The sequence below is a fragment of the Rissa tridactyla genome, chromosome 22 (genome assembly GCF_028500815.1).
Source record: "Rissa tridactyla isolate bRisTri1 chromosome 22, bRisTri1.patW.cur.20221130, whole genome shotgun sequence".
NCBI lineage: Eukaryota > Metazoa > Chordata > Aves > Charadriiformes > Laridae > Rissa > Rissa tridactyla.
Genome location: NC_071487.1, coordinates 2,784,014 through 2,805,413, shown reverse-complemented (window position 1 = coordinate 2,805,413; position 21,400 = coordinate 2,784,014). Strand labels below are relative to the sequence as shown.

The following is a 21,400-nucleotide window of genomic DNA, read 5'->3' as shown; positions in this document are numbered from 1 at the left end:
CGGTCCTGACAACAAAGCGAAATTAAGCCTCTGAGTTGTCCCAGCGCCAAGAGATTGACGGGTGTGATGGAACCTGACGATCACACGACATAAGGACCAGGATCAAGTTTCACGGAAATATCACACCCAAATGCTAGTTTGGGACATAAAACTGAAACAGTCCTGCAAACTGGCAGAGCCAGGGAACAAAAACACACGCACCCCCCCTTCGCACACCCTTGACGGGGAGCTTTACCGCTCACAGATCTTCGCGTACAGACAGATGGAAAGGGAAGGTTAGGGACATGCAAAGGTCTCCCGATCCCTCGCTCCTGGGGGGGCCCATGCCCCCAGCACCACTTCCTCCCAGCCGAGCGGAGCTGAGGATTGCAAAAGGGCCGACAATTCCCTTCCTCCTTCCCGGGAGTTGCCTCTGGCCTCTGTTACGCGACCGTCTTCTGGTTTTGCTATTTCACACGCGAGCCCTTTCCCTCTCCTGCAGGAGCAAGGAATGTGCTTCGTAATCTTTCCCGTAAGGGCTGCGCGCTCGCGCCGCTTGGGCAATCGCCACCCAGCACGTTTGCATGCTGGAACCACTAAAACGTTTCACCCGATCTGACTGGTTTCCTCTTGCGGCAAGTTGTAGGTTCTTCATAATGCCAGGGGTTACAGAACCCACAGCAATAAACTTTAACAAGGCACTAGGGGGGAGGGAGAAACAAAATTTGAAAAGAAATACTACCCAGGAACAGAGCTCGGGAAGGACTGCGCTGCCAAAGTATTATTAAGCAATTAAAATGCCATGTGTGGCTAGCAGCTCATTAACACACCATGCTTAACGTTTACATATGTATTTATGTACAAACACAGTTATCTCGCTCTGCTAAATACGTTCCCCCCCACCCCCCCCCCACCGTTTTTTCATCATTACAGATAACAACTCCAAAAAGGAAGAGCTCCCTCCCCCTCTTTTCCCTTTTCCCTTCTCTCCGGTGCTGCCACTGGTTTACCTGCGGCAGAGACACACCAAAACGGCGACCGAACCCCGTGCGAATGCAGAGCTGGGTTCAGCGCACCTGCACACAACAGCTCTGACAATCCAGCACCGACTCTCAGCTCCTCCTAATCTACTCGGGCGAATTAAAATCTGAGCATAAATTCTGGGAATTAATGTATTTACACACAGGAAAAGGCTGGTTTAAATTGCTTTCAAGTTGAAACCACTGTGGTCTCACTGTCTCTGTTGCACGAGGACAGAGCTTGGCCAGCGCTAACGAACTAACCAGGCAAGGGGAAAACTATTTTTACCGGAAAAGTGAACGCCGCCTCCTATTTCACCAGCACCTCATGGCCTGGAGAAGTCAGTTAAGGTAACGGGAAGGAGACCAAGACAGCCCCAACCTCGCTGGCCTGAACTGCTGTGCCATGACCAGCTCTGGTATGTTATTTTGCTTCCTTTAATCTTGGTTTTCAAATCTGTGAATGTGAGATGTGCTTTCTTCTTCCAGTCTGAAATAAGAGCCAACAGCAACTCAGTGTGCTTCTTTGAGATCCTCTTAGGAAAGCCACCAAGTACGCAGCACTTGCCAAAGTCCTTTTAGTCCCTTTGGTGCTGTGCTTTACCCTTCTTTCAATAGAACTTAAAGATATTCAACCTCGTTTGAAGACCTGGCATAAAGCCCCTGACAGATTAGCTCAAATTAAACTACAAAAAAAGAGCGTTAACTGGAAGACTCAAGCATGGGAGCCCTGCTGTATTGCCAAAGCAAAGATGTGGAACCAGCCTCGTAGCAAGACTGCCCTGTACGTACCTGCTCAGCCTCTCCAGGACTGACTTACTGGTGAACTGCTCCATGGAAGCTACTCTGGGCCAAGAGCTTCCCCTCAGAGGCTGAGGGTGTTCACTCTGTAACTAAAATTCATTTTAGAAAGGAAATTTATCCTGGGTTTAATCACACTGGGTTTACAGAAGACTGCCCACTTGCACTCATCATGAGATCTGACTTCAATCTGCAGCACTGAAGAAGGAACCAGGCATCTGGACAACAGAAAACATCTGCATTCACCAACTCCAACATTACAAGTCCACGTCCTGTCATGGAGACACTCAGCTCAGCCATGGAGAGCCAGGCTCCAGCTAACCCAGCCCACCCCAGAGCCAAAACCCCTCTGGGTTGAGCTCGGAAGGCGGCCAGGGACACGCACAGCCGAGGCCCGTCCAACGGCTGTGGGCAAGTGCTACACCAGTCCCTTTCAGGCCACGGATTCACTTCAACCGTTGAGGTCGGCTACTGAAGCTATCAAGGCCCCACATCAATAATTAACCTCATAATAACTAAATACATATGATTATTTAGTCAGGGAAACTCATCTCTTCAGTGCTGAGATTGAGTTTCCTAGGGAGTTTGGAGTCATCTTATTTTACTTCTTTCAGCTGCGGAAAACCAAGTGCTGACCTTCTTGACGAACAAAACCAGACCTTTTTGACCCAAATGACTAAACACATTTAGTCATTAGGTTCTTAGAGAAATTAATCTGCACTAGGGTGCAGTTTAGACTGGGGAGGCACTGTGCTCTTCAGCCAGAAGAGGCTGCGCTGGCTCCAACCAGCCCCCAGAAGAGGAACGCTCCACCGCGACTCCACCAGCATCACCGTCACCTCCGCTTTGCTCTGCGGAAAGGTAGCGACCCCAGTGAAACCACACCAGCAGAAGGGAAGGAATAGCTGGTCTCCCACCTCGGTCCGTTTCACAAAAGGGAAAGAGGGAATCTGGCTCCAGAGCTCCGTTTGAAGAAACGAGCATTTCGTTGTGCCAAGAGGAGGTTACGTGTGCTGACCCAGTGGACATCCGTCAGCAGGTACCAGTTCAGAAAAATAAGCGTTTGCTCCCTGCCCCACAAGCAAGACAAGCCAATAAAGCCAAGCCCAAAAATTCAGCTGTTACGAAAAAAATATATAGAAATCTAACGAGAGGGACATTTTCCTGTAGGAAAACACGAAGGAAAGCACGTTAAGGTGTGCAACGTTCAGAACCCAGCGAGCACCAACAGCCTTACTGCAGAGATGGTTCCTACCATCCTTTAAGGAACAAAGCAGCCAGCCTGGAGAAACTCTTCCATCCCCGAGTCCTGGGACGTTATCAGCTGGGTGGGGAGCATCTCTGGATCATATCAAGTTCAGACAATTGCTTTAAAGAGCGAGACTGCTTTTTTTGCTGCCACCCACTCTAAAGATAGCAGCAGTGGAACAGTTTGGTACAAGGCAAACCTGAGCTGACATCTGACTCACCCAAATCATTTGATGTCAGTCCAGCCAGTGAGTCTCGGGGTAGGGCTATTTCACACACTCCAACAGAATGTTGTTGGGTGGGGTCTTTTTTGTTGGGTTCCATCAGTTTGTTTTGTTTGTTTTGTAAAGAATTTGATCATTTTCTTCAGTTTTACCGAAGCTCAGGACCTTCAACAGCAGGACCTAGAGGAACACAGTGTGGACGGGCTCGTACAGGCGTCCACACCTCAGAGGAGAGCAATGCAAGGCACACCCCTCCCAGGCCATGGGGCTCCAGGTTTTGACGGCTTAACTGTGCTAGAACACTTGTTTAGACTACTGCGACATCGCGCCTGCCTCGCACGCTTCATACCAGCTGCTCATCAGTGCATCTCATGCCTTTGAAGCTCTTCTGGGGCCATGCTGCAGCTTCACTGGAGACCTCCTACATGCATTTTGGCCAGGCTTTATGCTCTGATGTTATAGCCCTCCATTCAGAGATGCAAACTCCACACCTCAGGCCAGCAGAAGATCAGGCTTGGCATCAGTCTGGCACTTCTTCCCCATGATGAAACCAATTCATGTTTTTCAAAGCCTACTTCACTGTTACAGTAAGCCACACTCCACATGCAGGTGGCAAAGCAGAAAAGAGCAGGAAAACAGCAGGAAAAGAGGGCGTTGTGTGTGCTGGAAAGTGGGGAAGAAAGCTTTGCTCCAGGTTTTGAGAAATACTTTTTTGCAGATGCGTAACACCACTTCCAACAGCACAACTGGACTGACCCAGATCTCCCTGAAGCAAGGCATGTACTGGCCCTACAGCCGCTAGCGAAGCCCAGCTCTTCAGGGATAATTGCCTTAGAAATTAACTGAGGTACAGCTCTTCCCTACAGGGGACCTGAACCTCATTTGTTCTTTCAGCAAGGTTTAATACACTGTTTACATTTTTCAGGTTAAGAAAATCTGAAACAAAGAGGCAAGCTTTGGTATCTTTTAAAGAAATTCTCTAGCATGCAAGTTAACTACTGAAAAGAAACAGGAAAAACCTGCTTCAGGACAAAGCTGTTGCTATGAGAATAAGCCATGTCCAAACACAGCCACTTGCAAACGAGATTTCTTCTACAAGGATTTTGAAGAGAAACTTGTACTAACTCTAATGCCATCTGCATTCTTCTATTTTACAACACGGACAACTCCCTTAAAAATCCCATTTTTCAATGTTTCCATCCCTTCCGGGATTCCTACCTGTAACGCCCTAACCCTAAATCCACCTAAAAAAAGATTCAGCTGCAGTTTTCAAATACAAAAGGAGAGAGGGTTTGGGTTTTTTTTTGTGAAATACAGATATGGAAAATTTCACCTGAAAGGTAATTTTTACAATTACCAGGATATGAAAAACAGGAAGCTAAAGGCGCAGCCTTGGCTAAATCATTCTCTAGCAAATAATTACTACAATGAGCCTCATTTCCAAAAGTAACTATAGCAAAGTCAATAAGTTTACTTTTGTGTTAAATGCAGGCATGTCTTTGCAGGATCAAGGCTATAAGGTTTCCAGCAGGGTTGATGCAAGCAGCACTAAACAGGAAGAAAGTGAGGGGCAAAATCAGAACAAATGGTAAGAGGGGAAAAAAAAAAAAACCCCAACACAATAGATAAACACAATCTAATCTTGTGGTTCAATACAGCAAAACAGAAATTCTGTTATAGCTCTCCTGAGGATTCACAAAGTGTAATTTACAGGAATCGTGCTCAAAAAGTCCACCCTCTTCCAATCAGAGACAGGCTAGCTAAGAGCAAAGATACTGAACTTATCTGATAACTCCTCTCAGATTCTCACTTTGGGGAGTAACCAGCGAGGCAGCGCTCCATGCAGCACCTGCGGGACAGCTTCTTGGTAACCTTACGTCAAGAACTGCCCTGTTCCACGCGCCCCCCCCCACCCCATCCTCGCTGGCCACCTCACTGCAGAGCCAGGTGGACCAGGCACAGGAGGAACAAGCAGAACCAACACAGAGACAAAACGCGTCTCACCCCTGTGAGCAGAGGAGACAATTCGCACCGCTGTCAGCCAGGCTGGAACTTCCACGCTCACGAGGCTGGATCTCTCTGCTTTTCCACAAAGATGCTACAGTCCCCTTAGGAAGGGGCTTAAACTAAACCCTCAAGCACCTGGAACACAGTTACTAGCTCACCGTATCAAGTTCTGTTTCTTTTATTTTTCCTTCCTCCCACCTCTGACCTAAATAAAAACACATCCTGTATATCTGTGCCACTCCCTGTATTCAGAGAGACGAAAGCAGCCGACGATCAGCCTTCAAACCTTCTTCCCAACTTCAGCATCTCCCAGTCCCGACAGAGCTCCAATCTAACCGCTCAGTGGTGGCACAAGGACAATTTATGTTGTGCCAAACATCTCCTGTCATGTCCTACCTTCCGATCCAGGATGGAGGTTCATCATAATGGGGGAGAATGAAGAACAATGTTTATTGTTATGCAAAGATCCCTCAAAAAATGCTATTTTGGGCATGTAATCTAGAAGAGTTTTTGCACTGAATCTAGGAAGCACATGGCTGATGTCCTTCCCATCAGACAAGGCCACTTACTACGCAAAGGTTACCTGAAACCCATCACAACTCCGATTTACAGCTCTGAGCTGTGCTGCGTACTAGGCAGCTTTACCTAGAATCAGTCACGATTTCTCACACGAGCCCGTACACATCACCTCACACCTTGTGGGATGAGGTTATCAGCGAAGAACATCCGTTATAACCAGAGGAAAAAGTCATGACTCTTGATGAACTCTGGGTTGCGCTGTTAGGGGCTGCGCGCGGTTTTCAGCATAGACATGCGATGGTAGTATTTAGTCAGCTTCCAGTCACCTACACAGCAAAAGATTTTAACTTAATTTCACCCCTAAGTCTGCAACCTGGTACCAGTAATGCCACCTTCTTCGTCTGCACCATCTGCATAAAGCTAGAGACTAAAGCACGACGTATTTCCTCAGCTAGATTGTGCTAATGGGGTGTTTTTAAGAACTCCATTAGTGTAACAAATCCAGGCTAAACCAAGGCTGTTCCTCCCTTGCAGCAGCCTCCAGGTTTACCAGAAATCAAAGTTTTTCTCTTTTTTTTTTTTTTTTTTTAAAAAGAAGCACTGTTTGCTGCTTTTTCCAAGATGTAGCAGTTTATGAAATGCCACAAGATCAGTATGTGATGCAATTATTTCCCCATCAGTTAGTGAAATAAAGTAAACAAGGACAACGGTAAAGAAACAGTTGAATCACGGGGCGTGCAAGAGCTGAGGGGAATTATACAAAGGAGAACAGCACTCACTGGTTTTCACTTGGGAAGGATGAGGTTGGAAAAGAGGCAGGGTAGCAGCTACTCCACGAGTCGGCAGCCAGCATGGAATTCTGAAAGGAGAAAGCGGAACAGTTACAGCGGCAGAGGACCGGCACCATTTCCTGCAGCTGCAGAGCTGAGGCCAGGCTCGGACTTCTCTCTCCCAGTGCCCTCCACAAGCAGAGGTGGCCCTTCGTTCTCTCGTAGCAGGAGAAATCTCGTGCTACGGCCCAGTTTCAGCTTTCGAACCTACTTTCCTATTGCTGTCCCCAAAAGGACAAAAGGCCAGTCCCCTCTCCCAGCCCTTTAACCTCAGTCTCTGAGGAAAGCGAGCACCAACCCATTCACTTGAAATCGGCTTGTATAGGTAAACACCCAAAACCATCCTTCTTCTCTTTTTCTGTCTACCCACATCCCTAAACAGCCTCTAACATTAACGGGAAGCTTTTAGCTCAGCATGTACCAATACAATCACGGAGAGAATACAGTATCTTATTACTCAGCTACAGATCAGCCTTTCATCTGTCCTTTTTTGTGTCCAAAGCAATGATATCTCATGCTTGAAGTAACATGCACTTGGTGAGACGGGCCTCCTTTTTTAACCTCTCTATTCCTACACGTGACAAAACTCAAACAAGAGTTAGAAACAGAAACAGAAAACTGCAGGGACACACAAGCTGTTTGGGGGTAGAGGTTTGCTTTTTGCCCCATTGAGAACAAATACATCAGTGACCCGGTCTTGTTTTAGCAGCTGTATCAGGACAAATACGACCCTATTCATCTCTGCCACGCTCAAAAAAGGCACAGCTGGACCCAGCAATAGATTTAGCACATCTCAGAGATGACCTGGGGTAGAAACAAAGTTTGCAATTCTGCATGAACTCTTTAGTCCCTTCCTGAGGAGCCTGGCACCCACTCGCTTTAGAGAGGCATCGTTTTAATCACAGCCTTGTTTTCCTCCTCCCACTTCCAAAGCAGCAGACAGCCGTCACCTCAACCCTCCAGCGCTCCCCATTGATACTGCCTGCCCCTGGAGAGCTGCCTAAAACGTCTGCAAATAGCTCCTGCAAACGTGCACAAGGAGTCACGGGATGGGACGGGCTCAGATCCCTGCTGGTGACACCTTCAGAAGAGCTGTCCCCACCCCACCTGAGAAGCTGCCGGGGCCCTCACCTCCATGGCTGGCACGGCGAGCTGGGAGCGGAGGCCGGGGATGCTGTAGAGGGTATTGCCTGACTGCTGGTGCTCGTGCTGCGGGTAGTTCTGCCCCCCGTCCATAGCAGGGTGTGCTGAGGGCATCAGCCCGCGTCCTGCCGCATGAAGTCCTCGGGGCAGGCTACGGAGTGGCGGAAAGGTCTTTATCTGTGCTCTTCACCCTGCACCATGTCCTAGGGTGGAAAAGAAACGCACTTCTAAATTTTATGAAAGGGGAGGAAAAAAAAAAAACACCAACAAAACAAACCCACACTTCTAAGACCAAACGTAGCTAAGAGATCAGCAAACAGACGTCAGCCTGTGAAATGCCTGCTGCCTCTTTATAAAAGAGAGGTTTTTACTGGGAAACAGAGTTCTCAAATATCACCACACCTGGAATTCACCCAGACCTGCGAACTTACATTAAACGCACCTCTCCTGCCTTGCCGCAAATGCTGCTGAAGTCTGGCAGATCATCGCAATCATCTGCGATTTTTGCAGTAGACGCACAGCTGGTTTTTAGCTTGAGAAATTTTTTTTTTTGTCTAATATACAAGAAGATTCTGCGCTTCCCTGCAAAGTCATGACAATCAATCCCCCAAAATCGGGTGTTTCCATGAAAATGTGCTCTGTAGGTGGAACACAGTTCCACAGAGCATCGATGGCCATGCTCAGCAGGGAATGAATCGCCGCGCAAGGTCGGAGTCTCACATCTCCCAAACCGCTCTGCTTTGGTGTCTCCCTCATCTCACAGCAGATGTTCAGCGTGCATTAATACTGTTCGCCACTGCTACGCACAAAAGTTAAACCATCTAGTATACTTTTAGCATTAATACTATTAATCTAACGACTACAAGAGCTTATCGGCTGTCTTGCATTTTCCCCTGTCGCTAGCAAGATGGGATTTCAGAATCATGCTTGCTAAAGCGAGAGTATTGTTCTGGCAGGGATTAACCCCACGATAAGACATTGCCTTCAGTGCAACTTCTCAGTCAAAACCTCCAAAGTAACTTCTGATCATTTTTTTTCCCCCCCGCTAAATTCTCCATAACCCCAAAGGACATCAATTTCCAACCAGATTTAATGGACTAAAAAAAAAAAAAAAAGATGGTAAAAGCAACCTATACAACTGGAGAAGCAGGAAAAAAGCATCCATGATGTCTTTACTTTCACTGCATCTCTCTCTGCCCCCCTTCAGCCTCCCACGACTCTCTCTGCCACCAGCAGCGTGACAGCCAAGCAAATGAAAGTGGCCCATGTATTCTCATCAAGCAAGCCAGCCAAGCAAAAAAACGAAGCAGCACAAAGTGCAGCTGCAATTTAAAACACGCCGGCTTTGATCATTTGGAAGACACTATTTGCTACAAGTAGTATTTTTGAAAAAGTCATTTCTGAGTCAGAGTCCCTTTAAAAATAAGTGACCTTTCAGTGGACAAAATTATTTCTGCATTTGTAATGGAAAGCGAAATTAAAGTGCCTCTTTCTTTCTTTCCCTGGTGGCAGCGGCCATGCCAGCAGAGCCCCACGCAGGGCTCGCATGAGCAGGCTGCAGAACCCGCAGGGGACCAAGGACATCCCCGCGAGCCCAGGGTGGAGAGACCGACACCGATCCCTCAGTGCAAAGTCACCAGGCAAAGCCCTGGCATTCAGGGGACCTTCTGGGGGAAGAGCAGAGACCGACGATCCGCTGCCTCTGCTCCTCTAACAACCCGCGGGCGCACGAATGCCTTCACAAGACACAGGTTTCCAGACTGAAATTAAACCATTTGCCAGAGGCTAAGCACTTTGCGGTTTAAAAAAAGTATTCCCCCTTTTATTTTAGCTGAAGAGGGAGTCACACTGGGACGCTCCCGGTGTACGGATGAAAGCTGCGGCTCGCCAGGGTGGGGCTGCGGAGCAGAGGGCAACTTCCCCGGGAGCAGAGCGGCCAGCAGTGGGTTTAAACAGGCTGCGGAGTTTGTTAATCCGACCTTTACCTCTTCCCATGGCCCGACAAATTGTTAAAAAAAAAAAAGTGACCAAGATGCCTTTATTTGCAAGCTTTTTCCCTAGGAAAGCACAATGAAACATCACTTCCAGAGAATAAAATGTGTATACATCAGCAGAAGTATCACAAGGCTACCCGAAAAGATCATTACGCTACAAAAATCTCAGACCATTTTAATTAATCACCATCAGAATAAATGCTCTTTACGAAGGCCTGGGATCACCTAGATCCTTTTCACTGGCTTTATTTCATCAGAGATTTACTGCAGTCTCCTTCTTTTACAAGCAGAAGTGTTTCTTTTTACTACACCATAAAATCCACACTCAGGCTTTATAGTCCATAAGCCCAGGAGCAAAAAATAGCTAAAAAACACTTAGCTAGCACCCCAGCATCCTAATTAATATTGTTCTACTGGCCTCGGGCCTCTTGATTTATTAGCCAAGCGTTAGCACCAGGGTTCCCAAAACGCAGCCTGTCGACCACTTGCAGCCTTGAAGCCTCATTAGAAGCTGCTTAATCACGGCTTTCCTTGACGAAAGTCAGCGCAGCAGCACAGCTGCAGAGGCAGCAGCGGTACCCGTGGGTGCTCTGGCCCCACTCACGCACGAATGAAGTGTCGATGCCGAGGCCCTATTATTTAAGCAAAACCTGCTTTATGTTACAACTCCTGAAGACAAAGGACTGCAGACAAATTTCCTCAGGCAGCCCAGCGTTCGCATCCCACCCGTCAAGCGGCTCCGCACACAAAAGACTCTGAAGACATGAAAATGCTCAAGGACTCCTTCCTCCCAAGCCACATGATTTATTGCAACAGAACTCGCGAACAGGGATGCATAAATGCAGACTTTGACCCCAAGCCCATTGTGAAGAGATGCAGTAAAAAGCTTCACCAGCGGGAAATGAAACAACCTGTGCTCCAGCCTGGCGGCTACACAGGCATCCCAGGGGGTGTCTCCTCTCTGGGCTGCAGGGCTGCCTTCTTCTCTTCCTTTAAATTGGTCTCTGATGCCACTGGCGGTCCACAAGAAATCCTATGAAATTTTAAGTTACATCTAAGGAAGAAAGTAATAAGAAACAAGATAAACTTCCGTCATGACTCCACTTATCTCCAGTGGGGAAAAAAATAAAGAAAAAAAAAAAAAAAGATGATGAAGGGCTTGCTTAAAAATAGCCCTGCCTCACTCCTCCTCCCAATCACAAAATTCATGGCTTTTCTTCTTGTCTAGGAGCCAGACTATAAATTAAGTCTGTGCTACAACATCCCAATCCCTGAATGAACCAGTGGGGAGCAGAGACCTACAATGAGGTTTCTTTTCCACTTCCATCAGATGGCTCTAAGAGCCTCCAGCTCAAGAGACACTGGTGGTACAAGGCTGTCAGGAAGACAAAGCAATGGGAAAAACTTTAGCAGGCTTTCTTCAAATGCAATATAGAGCTACAAATGGCGATGTTTGGATTCCCCCCCCCCCCCCCGAGGGGTGGGTGGCCGTCCCTTCTTTTTGCTTTTTAAAATTACCTTTAAATACTGCTCTGCTGCGCCTGAACAGAGGTGGTGAGGTTTGCTGATCTCAGGGTCAACATCACAGACTGCTTTAGAGATATCGATATCCTCTGGTGCCTTTAAATACCGCGCCTGTTCTTTTTACCAGACTCTTCAGGTTTTTTGCTGCCTTTCCTCCCCCCCCTCCCTATTTGTAACAGCTTTCGATAGGAAATCAGAAGCAGTTATTCCCGTAACAGCTGTAGCAAATATACAGCTTTACTTACACATCCAAAGTAACTTACGAAGGGTAAAAATCAATATCAGAATGTCTCCCTGCCTGCTCTACATTATCTCGTGTCTTGAAAACACCAGATTTCATTGGCCAGATTCTCTGCAGAGCAGCGCCTTTCCCTAAAACAGCATTAGTTCCTTAGGCAAACTCTTGCACAATAGATCATACCCAATTAGCAAAACGAAGGAAAACTGCTTAAGGAACTATAAACTACTTCTACGCTTGAGCAATGGTCAGATGGTAAAAGACAATGCATTGAATTTGCATGACATAATCCGTCTGAAGAGATCAAAGTGAACAGCAGTCCAGCCTTACAGATGGGCACCTCCAAAAACCAGAGATCTTTTGTTCGGAGACGCCAAGGAAATCAGCAACGCAGTTAATGACGGACCTGGGATGTCGTGAGCTCCCAGTCTTGTCCTCTAGGACACACCGGGAGGATGAATCCCCTCAACAAATGCAAAGCCAAGCAGCGCACTGCTGGCGAGGCATTCCCTTCGTGCACAGATGTCACCCAACAGCTCATCACCATCACAAGGTGCTACGTGCTGCCCACCCATGGGGGCTCCCTGCTAGCTCTGATGAATGTCAGCATTTGCATAGAACGAGCCACTAAAAAAGTCCAAGTACAAACATGGAAATAAGAGCGCTGGAATACTCTACCGCCTTGGTTTATGGGGGGGGTCTCTAGCTAGCGTATATTCCAAAATACCTCCGAGCATCGATAACAGTGGGAAGCAAGAGGCTCCAAGAATTCACTCTGCATCCTGCACCCTTCCATCCGCTGCCTCGACGCTGGAGGATGCTGGAGGCACTTCTTGTCCGACCAGGGGAATGGCACCATTTCCCAACCTCCTGGAGGCCGCCAAACCCAACCTTCTCCAGCCCAGCAAAGCTCCAGCACTGCAAAACACCCTGCTGTGCTCCCCGCAGGAAGACAGCGGTTACATCAGGTTCCTGGGATGACTAACATGGAGTTTGTAATAGCTCTCACTGCAAGCTCATGCTCTGATAAGAGAGGGCTGCTGTCTGGCTTGCACACTCAAATTCCAAGAAAAAAACTAAAGAAAAAAAACTGCCTAAAGCCAGTTTGAGAGATCTGTGTGAGCCCGAGGACAGCAGGACAACGCCCGTCACAAGAAGAGGAGAAATGGCAACAGCCTTCGGTACACGCTTTTCTTACCACGCTCCAGGCAGCCCCGACACGGAAAACCGTGAAAATCAGCAAGTTCCTTGCAAGCCAAAGCGCTCTCATTTCCACATCCCGTCCTGTCCGCGTAACAATAAAAACTGATAAACAGAGAGGCCCACAGTTTGCCACGAACCGTTACAGCAAACTTTTTCTTAAACGTTTTTCCACTTCTCTTACCAAATAGACTCCAGCAAAGTAAGAGTTCCCATCGTTACGGTAAATCCGAGCTCTCTGGCTTAAGATCATTTCTATTACAGAAGCATGCAAGTGGCCCACCAGGATTTATTTAAAAAAACAAAACAAAAAAAATCTAGGGCATTATCAGCAACTGATTTGACTTGGGAGTATTAGAAACTCCAGAGCCAGCAGTGAACAAAATTTAATTACCGATACCAACTTTTGACCCTGACAGTCAAAAAAGGTTCTTGTTACATGGATTAATACTTATTTTTTCTAAAGTTTCAGAGTAACCTCTAGTACTGTCTGGGATTCAAACCATAGAGTTAAAACTCTCTTTCACAAGTCACAGATGAAAAAGACTTTTTTAAAAAACTCTCCCCTGCCCTATTAGCCTCTGACAACCAGATTTGGGATATTTGCTGGTTATTCAACTTTTAAAATTTCCACTTAAGAAAAAAAAAAAAAAAAACCCACACACATCAAACTAAACAAGCAGAGTGCTGCTGCTACCAAATTCAAGAATCAAGAATTGACTCAAGTTTTTCATCGCGTTAGAAAATAAAGAATGCAGAATCACGGAAAACAGCGACCTTGAACTCAGTGACAGAAGTCGTATTAGGACATCATACCGAAAGGAACCCCGTGTGTGGGGCACACGTCACATCCCCGGAGCGCAGGAAACGGTCGTTAGTACCAGGAGGTACCAAACACAGGAATTTCAAAAAGCTTCCCAAGTGGATTACGCTTCAAAATATAATTGCAAAGTAATTAGACAGATTTTCCAGATGGGTTATTTGACATATAGAATTAATTGAAGCACTCCAGTGCCATGATAACTACTCAGGGAGCAATATGACCAAAAACCCACCAAAAAAACTAACAATCATCCAACCACAGCACCAAACAGTGCAAGGATAAATCCCCTAAAAATCACCGGAATAGAATTTTTCATTTATGTGCCACAAAGCCTATATAATTAAAAAAAATTATCTCAAAGCGCGACCTGTAAAGCCGCTTACACGCAAGCAAGCGGAGCCGTTTTCCAGACTCACAGAAGAGGAGGCTCCCGTGAGCAGCAGTTGTGCTGAAGACCACAGAAAGGGTGAAGCTGGGAGAGGAGAGCAGAGCCGGCAGGAGCGGTAGCCTAGGAGCGGGACAGAACGGAAGGTGAACCCCAACACCACAAGGAGAAGGTTCCCGCCTTCAAGAACTCCACTCGTTTCCTCCTGCAGGATTCACTAAGGCACAGCAAAGTCACCTCCCGGGTGATGGCACTCGAGCAATGAGCACACGCGCACGAAAAAAACCACTGGAGCTGCTGCTCTACGGCTGAGCAGCAGATGTTTAATAACGAAACTGGTTCCCTACGTTGTGTGATAAAGCCCCGTGAGCAATTTGATGATATCACGAGTCATTTGATTAAGCTATAGGAACAGTTTCAATATTAAGAACAGTTTGCTTAAAGGTTTGCTATTCAGCCCAGGTGGTAAGGGGCAGGTTCAGTCTGGAATTCCTGTGGAATTCGTCACGCCTAGAGGTTACAGAGCCCAAATTTCAATTTTTAACAGCTTAAGCTTTTGAGAAATTTATGGGACCAGCACTGTAGCAGACAATTTCCAATTTGAAAAGCATAACGAACTGCTCTGCAATAATCGGGATTGATAGAGCTGGGGGTGAGGGTTCAGTTCACCGGTATCTGCAATCAAGAGGTGAAAACAACCCATTGTACGCTCAGTCAACGCAAGCACTTCCTCCTGTTGTGTTTCAGTCTTTGTTACTGTATTTTAAATTTCTCCATTAAAGGAAGATAGCTAGGAAACCACAGGTATGCACGGAGCAGTCGGAGCTGAACCTGCCGATCGTGAATTACCATGCACTCAATGACAAAAAGACCTCAGAAATCTGATCCGGTTCCTCCTCCCGCAGATTAATTCCGCTCCCCCCTGCCCACCCACCCCCAGTGGCGAACCAGCGACACGGGCACCCGTGGGAGCTGCAGCTGGAAGGAATTCTTCAGAACACAATTAGTATATAAGCGCGCAAAGAAATGGGAACTTAATACTACGGAACTCTTAAAAGCCATTTTCATGTCTCAAGCGCCAAGCTAGCTTCAAGTTCCTCTTTAGTGTTTCTTCTTGCCATATTTTTGGACAGCTTAGACCAAACAACGTTTTGCCTTGAGGGATGAGAAGGGAAGGGTTTGAATCAGAGTCCCGGTCAGTGCCACCGGCAGTGACTCACTCCGAGAAACAGGAAAACCACGGGAGAGAAGCGAGGATCTCCCCTTCTGATGCAGCCACGGTCCCCTCGCAGCGCTGCCGCGAGGCTCCATCACATTTAGAAGAGGGCCTAGCAGACAAAGGAGAGTATCTGAGTACAAAAGTTCGACACAAACAGAAGTATTGGATCTTTTCCCTGCAGATAAGTCAAAATATGAATGGAAATACCATTTTTTCTACTCTCTCCGCTCTAACTTAGCTCTTTTTCGTTAGGCAAACTCAGAGCAAAATTACATACAGTACTGCTTGTTTAAATACCTCAAACACTGTTGGAAAAAATTTCAAGTTAATTTACAAAGAAGGCAGGAGGTAACACAGCAAAAAATACTGCGGGTATCTTAGCTCTAGCTCCCTACTGTTCTTAAGTAAAAGACTGGTGAATTTATATTTGAAAGGCAAAGAATACAAAGTTTGCTCCTTACCAGGAGCTATCTTGGAAGAGAGAGTTATACTGATTGCATGTAGTTATCTCTATGAAAACACAGAAAGGAACAATATGTCTCCAACCTCACGTATTAGAAAACATGAAAAAAAAATGTGAGCCCGATGCAGACAACTCCAAAGTACTATTAGAAAGAGTTGCAGAAAAGAAGGGTGAAGAAATCTAACCTTCAGCAGATGAGGAATACAACCCAGTCCACCTACAAACGCGTAGGAAAACACCAATCGAAAAGATACTTATTATCTGTGATGAAATCGGAATCACTTTAGGGCATCCTAAGCCAGGCACTTTAAGCCACCGTGATCTCCTGAATGCTTTCGTAAGGAAGAACGCGCTTGGGAGCATTTGTTTTGTCCAGACGGAACGCTGCGAACGTGCGGGCACGGCACTGCCAGGCTCCTGAGCAACACCGGGAAGGAAACGAGGCAAACCTCGTTACTTACCTGGGCCGCGCGAGTCAATACGGAATGGCAGCGTGAGACAGTCTATCTGACAGATTAACTGACAGAATTAGATAGTCCATAAGCAAAGGGAAGAAGAATTGAGACCATTCCAAAGCTGCTTGCTGGATCTATGCAAGACACGTGGTGGTGCAGGCAGAAGAGCAAACTTGCCTTCCAGAGACAGGCGATGAAAAGGAAGAAAGAAATGAAAATAGAATGGAAAATAGAATGAAAAGGAAGAGCTTTACCCTCCAAGCAGTGCTAGCCCCTCCTCATTAGAAGCTCAGACCATATTGTGGGGGGGAAGTAAAATCACAGACAGCTTTTTGGAAGGAAAAGTCCTCTTTACAAGAACATATCAACTGTCCCACACAGGTAGACTTAAAGTAAGTCATGCAGGTTTAAATTAGCGTGTAAGAGAATTCATTATTATAAGTGCCAGGAAAAAAAAAAAAAAGTTGAAAAACAACACACTCTGAGACAGGTCAGGTTGCAGGGACTGTAGGAGCAGAGGCAAGAACAAGGAACGGAACAAGGAACTGCAGTTGACAAAGTCAGGGCCAAATCTGACTTACTGGAGAAGCGCAGAGTGGCTATATTTATACTATATTTATATTATACAGTTCTGCCATGGAAACAGCCATACCATTAGCGAGGAAGTGCCGTACAGCATGGCTGCAGGAACGCACGCATGGGGACGGACTGCACAGACCGTGACTGTCACCCCCTCGCACAGGAACAAGCTCAGGCCCCAGAGCAAGCGCAGCCGGTAGGGAAAGGAGGCTCAGCTCCCATCACCCATCCACTCCTACCAAACGGGGCTGTTCTTTTCCCCCTGAAAAGCGTCAATGCTGGTGTAAAGCACCTTTGCACCAACAAGCCATGTGCTGCACCCAGAATTGCGCTGCCCGTCACTGGGACGCTCCTCGAAGCTGCAGGGGTACCTGCAAGAGTCACCGTGGCCTTAATCCTCGCACAGAAATGCAAGACTAAATAATGGGAGAGGGAAAAAGCAGAATGTGGAATCTTGTTGCTGGCATCTGCCCCAATGTGCCATTCCCTAAATTTCCAGGGATTAATATTAGGCAATTACGTGGCACAACAGCTTTAGCAACAACAGAGACAGAAAAGAGAGGTTCATTAATCTATCCACTGACATAAATTGCCTGAAATATTCAACAGATACTTTTTTGTTTCAGGGCCGCACAATTAAAGTTAATTGCTGATGCAACCTGCAACGCTGACCTCATTTTTCAGTCACTCAGCTCACGGTGAGTTCAGAGCGTTATCTGTCCTGCTCCCCTGGACTGCTTCTCCACCAGCGGAGCTGTCGGGTCCCCGCTTCACCGTTCCCAGTTTCACGTTACTCCCCCCACAATGAAGCAGCTGTAAAGCAGCCGGCCGTTCCCTCCACTCACAGGCTGCTCTCACCCTAATGGTCTGTCTCCAAATTCAAACGTTCTGCTTTGAGTAACGAAATATCGCTCCAACAGGGACCCAGACCGCCTCGGAGTCAAGCTGGCTTGTAGGGCAGAGACAGATTCCATCTGTCCCTGCTCTTCCACCTGGGAGAACAGAGATGGCTATTTCTGGACGGAGCAAAAATGCCTCCCCATACACTATACGCACTTCTGCCAAGAAACACTCAGCACATTTTTGCATAAATCTATACAGCACCACCCTCACACAACCGTGCGCTGAAATAGCCAAAGCGTAAACACGCAACCCCTGTAAGGCAGAGCTCGGGCTGAGACTGCCCAGCAGCTCAGACGACAAGTGCACGAAACGGTTCTCAAAAGCAGGGGCTTGAACACCCCCAGCAGCGGGGCAGGGCCCGCGCAGGGCACCGGGAGCAGCGGGGCTGCTCCCCTTCTCAGGCCTGTCGCGAACACGGTCCTGGGAGAACACAAACCACGGTGAGAGCACGACGGGCGCCGAGGTCCGGCAGCAGCGAAGCGCACCTGGGCAGAGCTGTAACACAAGCCCCACACAAGCACTAATGAAGTCAGCCTCAGAAGCACACCTGCAAGGCAGAAATGCGTTATTACACTATTTAATTAAAGGGACAGAGAAGAGCACAAAGAACTTAACTCACTACGGTCAGAAGCCAAGAAAACATGGGTCCCCAATTCTCTACACTTTGCTCTATCCCCAGTTTCCAAGGCGCTCCATCACGAGAGACACGTTGGAAGAAACACTCTTCCTTGGAGCTGAGCAGGTCTCGATGTTCTGTTTCACACGCAGCTACTCACAGCGGAAAAAAATACTCCAGGACATCAAAGGCTGCTTCCCCATTGATCGCAAGCACATAAACACCGTTTCAAACCAGCCAACCTTCAGGCAGGCTCAACATATACATTTTTCTCTTGAAAGAGGCATGTATTAGCCCCTTTCATGGCTACATGTTTACAGACCTTGATCGCGTTACCAAATAAGGCTGAAGCGTTTTAAGCTGAAAAACTGTTTCGGGAGAATATAAAACTCTTAATTCAGCCTAGAAGGCTTTCCTGAGAGATCCAGACTCTCACAACTAAAAATCACAGCGCAGTATTCAGTGACTACACAGTTAGCTCTTTATTACTGTGTCACCATTCAAAAAGCTTTAACCCAGCATCAGCGTTTTTATTATAGACCCTCCATTTCAGGGATCTATAACTTAATCATTAAAAAGGCCTATTCAGTCAGGAAACACAACCCTCAAACACACCACATTCTCCCTATTTTAAACCAAAACCTTAAAAAAATATTCCTGTCCCCACATACTTTAGCGTTAAAACAACCTGCGATGAAGGTAACCGTAGCTTTTCAATGAGCGTCCGGTCTGGCAGACGCAGCCTGTCCCATGTCTGGCACATGACGAAACATGACGCTTGGTCCTGCTGTTTTTGTTCCAAAGTCGGCGGGGATTAGCGGGGGGATCTGCTGCGTTGAGAGCTCAGCAAGCGCAAAACAAAACAGCAACACCCAACAGCAAGGAGGCAGCTAGGGGACGGACAAATGATTTTCCAGGAGAAGACTGCTCCTGTTCAAGGATGAGGATGTAAGACCCTGAAAAAGGTGAAGTATGGGAGGAAACCGCATTTTGCAAAATATTATGAATTTCCAGTTGTTTTGTTTTTTTTTTTAAAAAAAGGTGCAAGTTCTTCCATAAGAAAAGAAAAATCCACACATGGGACTCTGCAAAATCTTTCAGAACGCTTTTAAAAGAATCAAACTTGAGTTCTAATCATTAAAAAAAACTTGCAAAATGCACTGGCCGCGCCATCTCCTGTCAAGTTCTATGGATGTACCATGACATTTTCCTTTATAAAGAAAAAATATCTTCTCTTCCAGCTGGCCCGAAAGCCCAGCAAAAGCACGACTATGATTCCAAGAACAGGCAAAACACTATGCAGGGAAGCAGGTGGGGAAAGCATACCTTTCTTTTTCAACTTTCGTCAGCCATCCTAGCTACTACATGAAACAGCTGCAGACAAACACATCACTGTTTAATTAGACAAAAACCCTCTTAACGACCATCACCATTCCATTAACTTCAGCATCTAATACCATGCAAGCTGGCAGACAGAAGACAGTGATTCCAGGCACGCCAGGATAATGCCAGCTTCGTGCTACGCCAGCACTAAGCACTGAGATTTCAGGTGTTTTTAGGCTGCTACTTTGGCAATGACTAAAAAAGTACTTTAGACAATCTAAGTATTCTTCAAACTGTACTCACACGCGTGTTTGAATGACACTTCATTCAGTTCAGCTGCTGCAGGTACAAGTTTTATTTTGGGAAAGCGAAGGTGTAAATGCCAAGTAAACAGACCTCCATCAAAAAAAGAGCAGGCAGCAGAGATGAGAACAGAACTCAGGCTTCCAAAGCCTCCAGCTACATCCCACCTCGTTAACTCTGCAGAAGTTTCACTGCCTTATGGGATGCACAATGTTCCCTGAATGCAAAGCAAAAGCATTAGTATGTAATTTTCCTCCTAAACACATTCCCACCAGCAGCTGCTCTTCAGTTTAGACGTACCCACACAGGTCAGAGCCAGCTCAACGTTTCGGATGGCACGTAGATAATCTGCAGAAGGCAACGGCGCCGCACAGGTACAGCCGGTATCTTTCTGCCCACCAAACTGACACCGGTAACAGTGAACAAACCAGAAAAACCCCTGCAGGCTTTTGGATCCCCGCAGCAAACCTGCAGAACTTGCCTTTCCAAAGACCGTCTTATTGTAATTGTAAGCGGAGCACGCTAATTTGAAGTCGCAGTTCTTATGCTGATGTTTATGGTTACTTTCGAGAACAGAGCGCTTTCTTAAACCTTGCATTAGTATTTAATTATGTTAAGAACCGAGTACACCGGTGACCGCTAACAGCACTAGAGTTAAGAGTCTGTTAGCATAAGCTGTATTTTTCAGAAGCTTTTAATTGGGCCATTAAGAGCTACACCACAACAGGCAGAAACTTGGCAACAGAGGCCTTGGCCCGCGATGGATTTCTGTAGGCATTTTTACAGCTCTCGGTTTAAAAGCCGCAGAACGACAAGGGCAGAAAGACACCGGTTCTCTGGCTTTCGCCACCTCAGCTTCTCCTCAGGCACCAGCTCCCGTTGCAGGGCCCCGGGGCAGCGGGAAGAGCCCGGGCTCCGCCGTGACACCGGCAGGAGCGGCCCCGGCTCCGCGTCAACTTGACTCCACCGTATCTTCTCCTTTTCATACCCTGGGCCAAACTCGGCACCGGCCCCGCAAACCCGACGGGACCGACCCCCACCATCTCCCCCGAGCCACTCAGTCCCCGTTTCACAACCACAACACCCTTAGGCCGGGAGAAAACTGTGCAGAAACAGGACCGGGCCTCCCGGTGTGGGGGACCAGGCTGCCCCCACGCACCGGCTGCTCCCGCCGCGGCACCGACCGCTCCCTCCCCGGCGACGGGCAGCCCCAGGACACCCCATCCCGGCCTCACGGAGCAGGGACACGGGGGTTCTCCTCCCGCTGAGGGAACCGGGGGGCCCTTACCTGCGTCCCGGTGAGGGGGGGGACTCAAGCTCCCGCCCGGCGGCCGCCGCCGCCTCTCCGTACTTCCGGGTTCGGCGCAGCCGCCATCTTGGGGGGGACACGGACTTCCGGACCGGAAGTGGGCGGTGAGGGAAGCGGCGTAATGGCGGCCCCCAGGTCGGCCCCCCCCGGTTTTATGGTGCTGCATCAGGGCGGGGATTCTGTCCCTCTGCTCCGCTCTGGGGAGATCTCCCCCTCCCCCCCCCCCCCCCCGCAGTGCTGCCTCCAGCTTTGGGGCCCACCAACATGAGAAGGACACGGAGCTGTTGGAGCGGGGC

At 47.7% G+C, this 21,400-nt stretch overlaps 1 protein-coding gene across 5 annotated transcripts in view; it reads right to left on the bottom strand.

The window, feature by feature from the left end:
- The window catches only part of SBNO2 (strawberry notch homolog 2), a 64,926-nt gene extending 43,733 nt beyond the window's left edge, over positions 1 to 21,193 (bottom strand). For 2 of the 5 annotated variants that reach the window (XM_054181628.1, XM_054181630.1), the window contains exons 1-4: positions 21,084 to 21,183; positions 10,676 to 10,818; positions 7,759 to 7,973; positions 6,577 to 6,656 (exon numbers count right to left, since the gene is read on the bottom strand). In XM_054181628.1, coding sequence (XP_054037603.1) covers positions 6,577 to 6,656; positions 7,759 to 7,884 — 206 coding nt within the window. In that variant the 5' untranslated portion in view covers positions 7,885 to 7,973; positions 10,676 to 10,818; positions 21,084 to 21,183. Of the gene's footprint in view, positions 1 to 3,620; positions 4,416 to 5,973; positions 6,124 to 6,576; positions 6,657 to 7,758; positions 7,974 to 10,675; positions 10,819 to 21,083 lie in introns of those variants that run through there. The other 3 variants (XM_054181629.1, XM_054181633.1, XM_054181632.1) reach the window with 3 other exon arrangements.
- Positions 21,194 to 21,400: the final 207 nt, after the last annotated feature.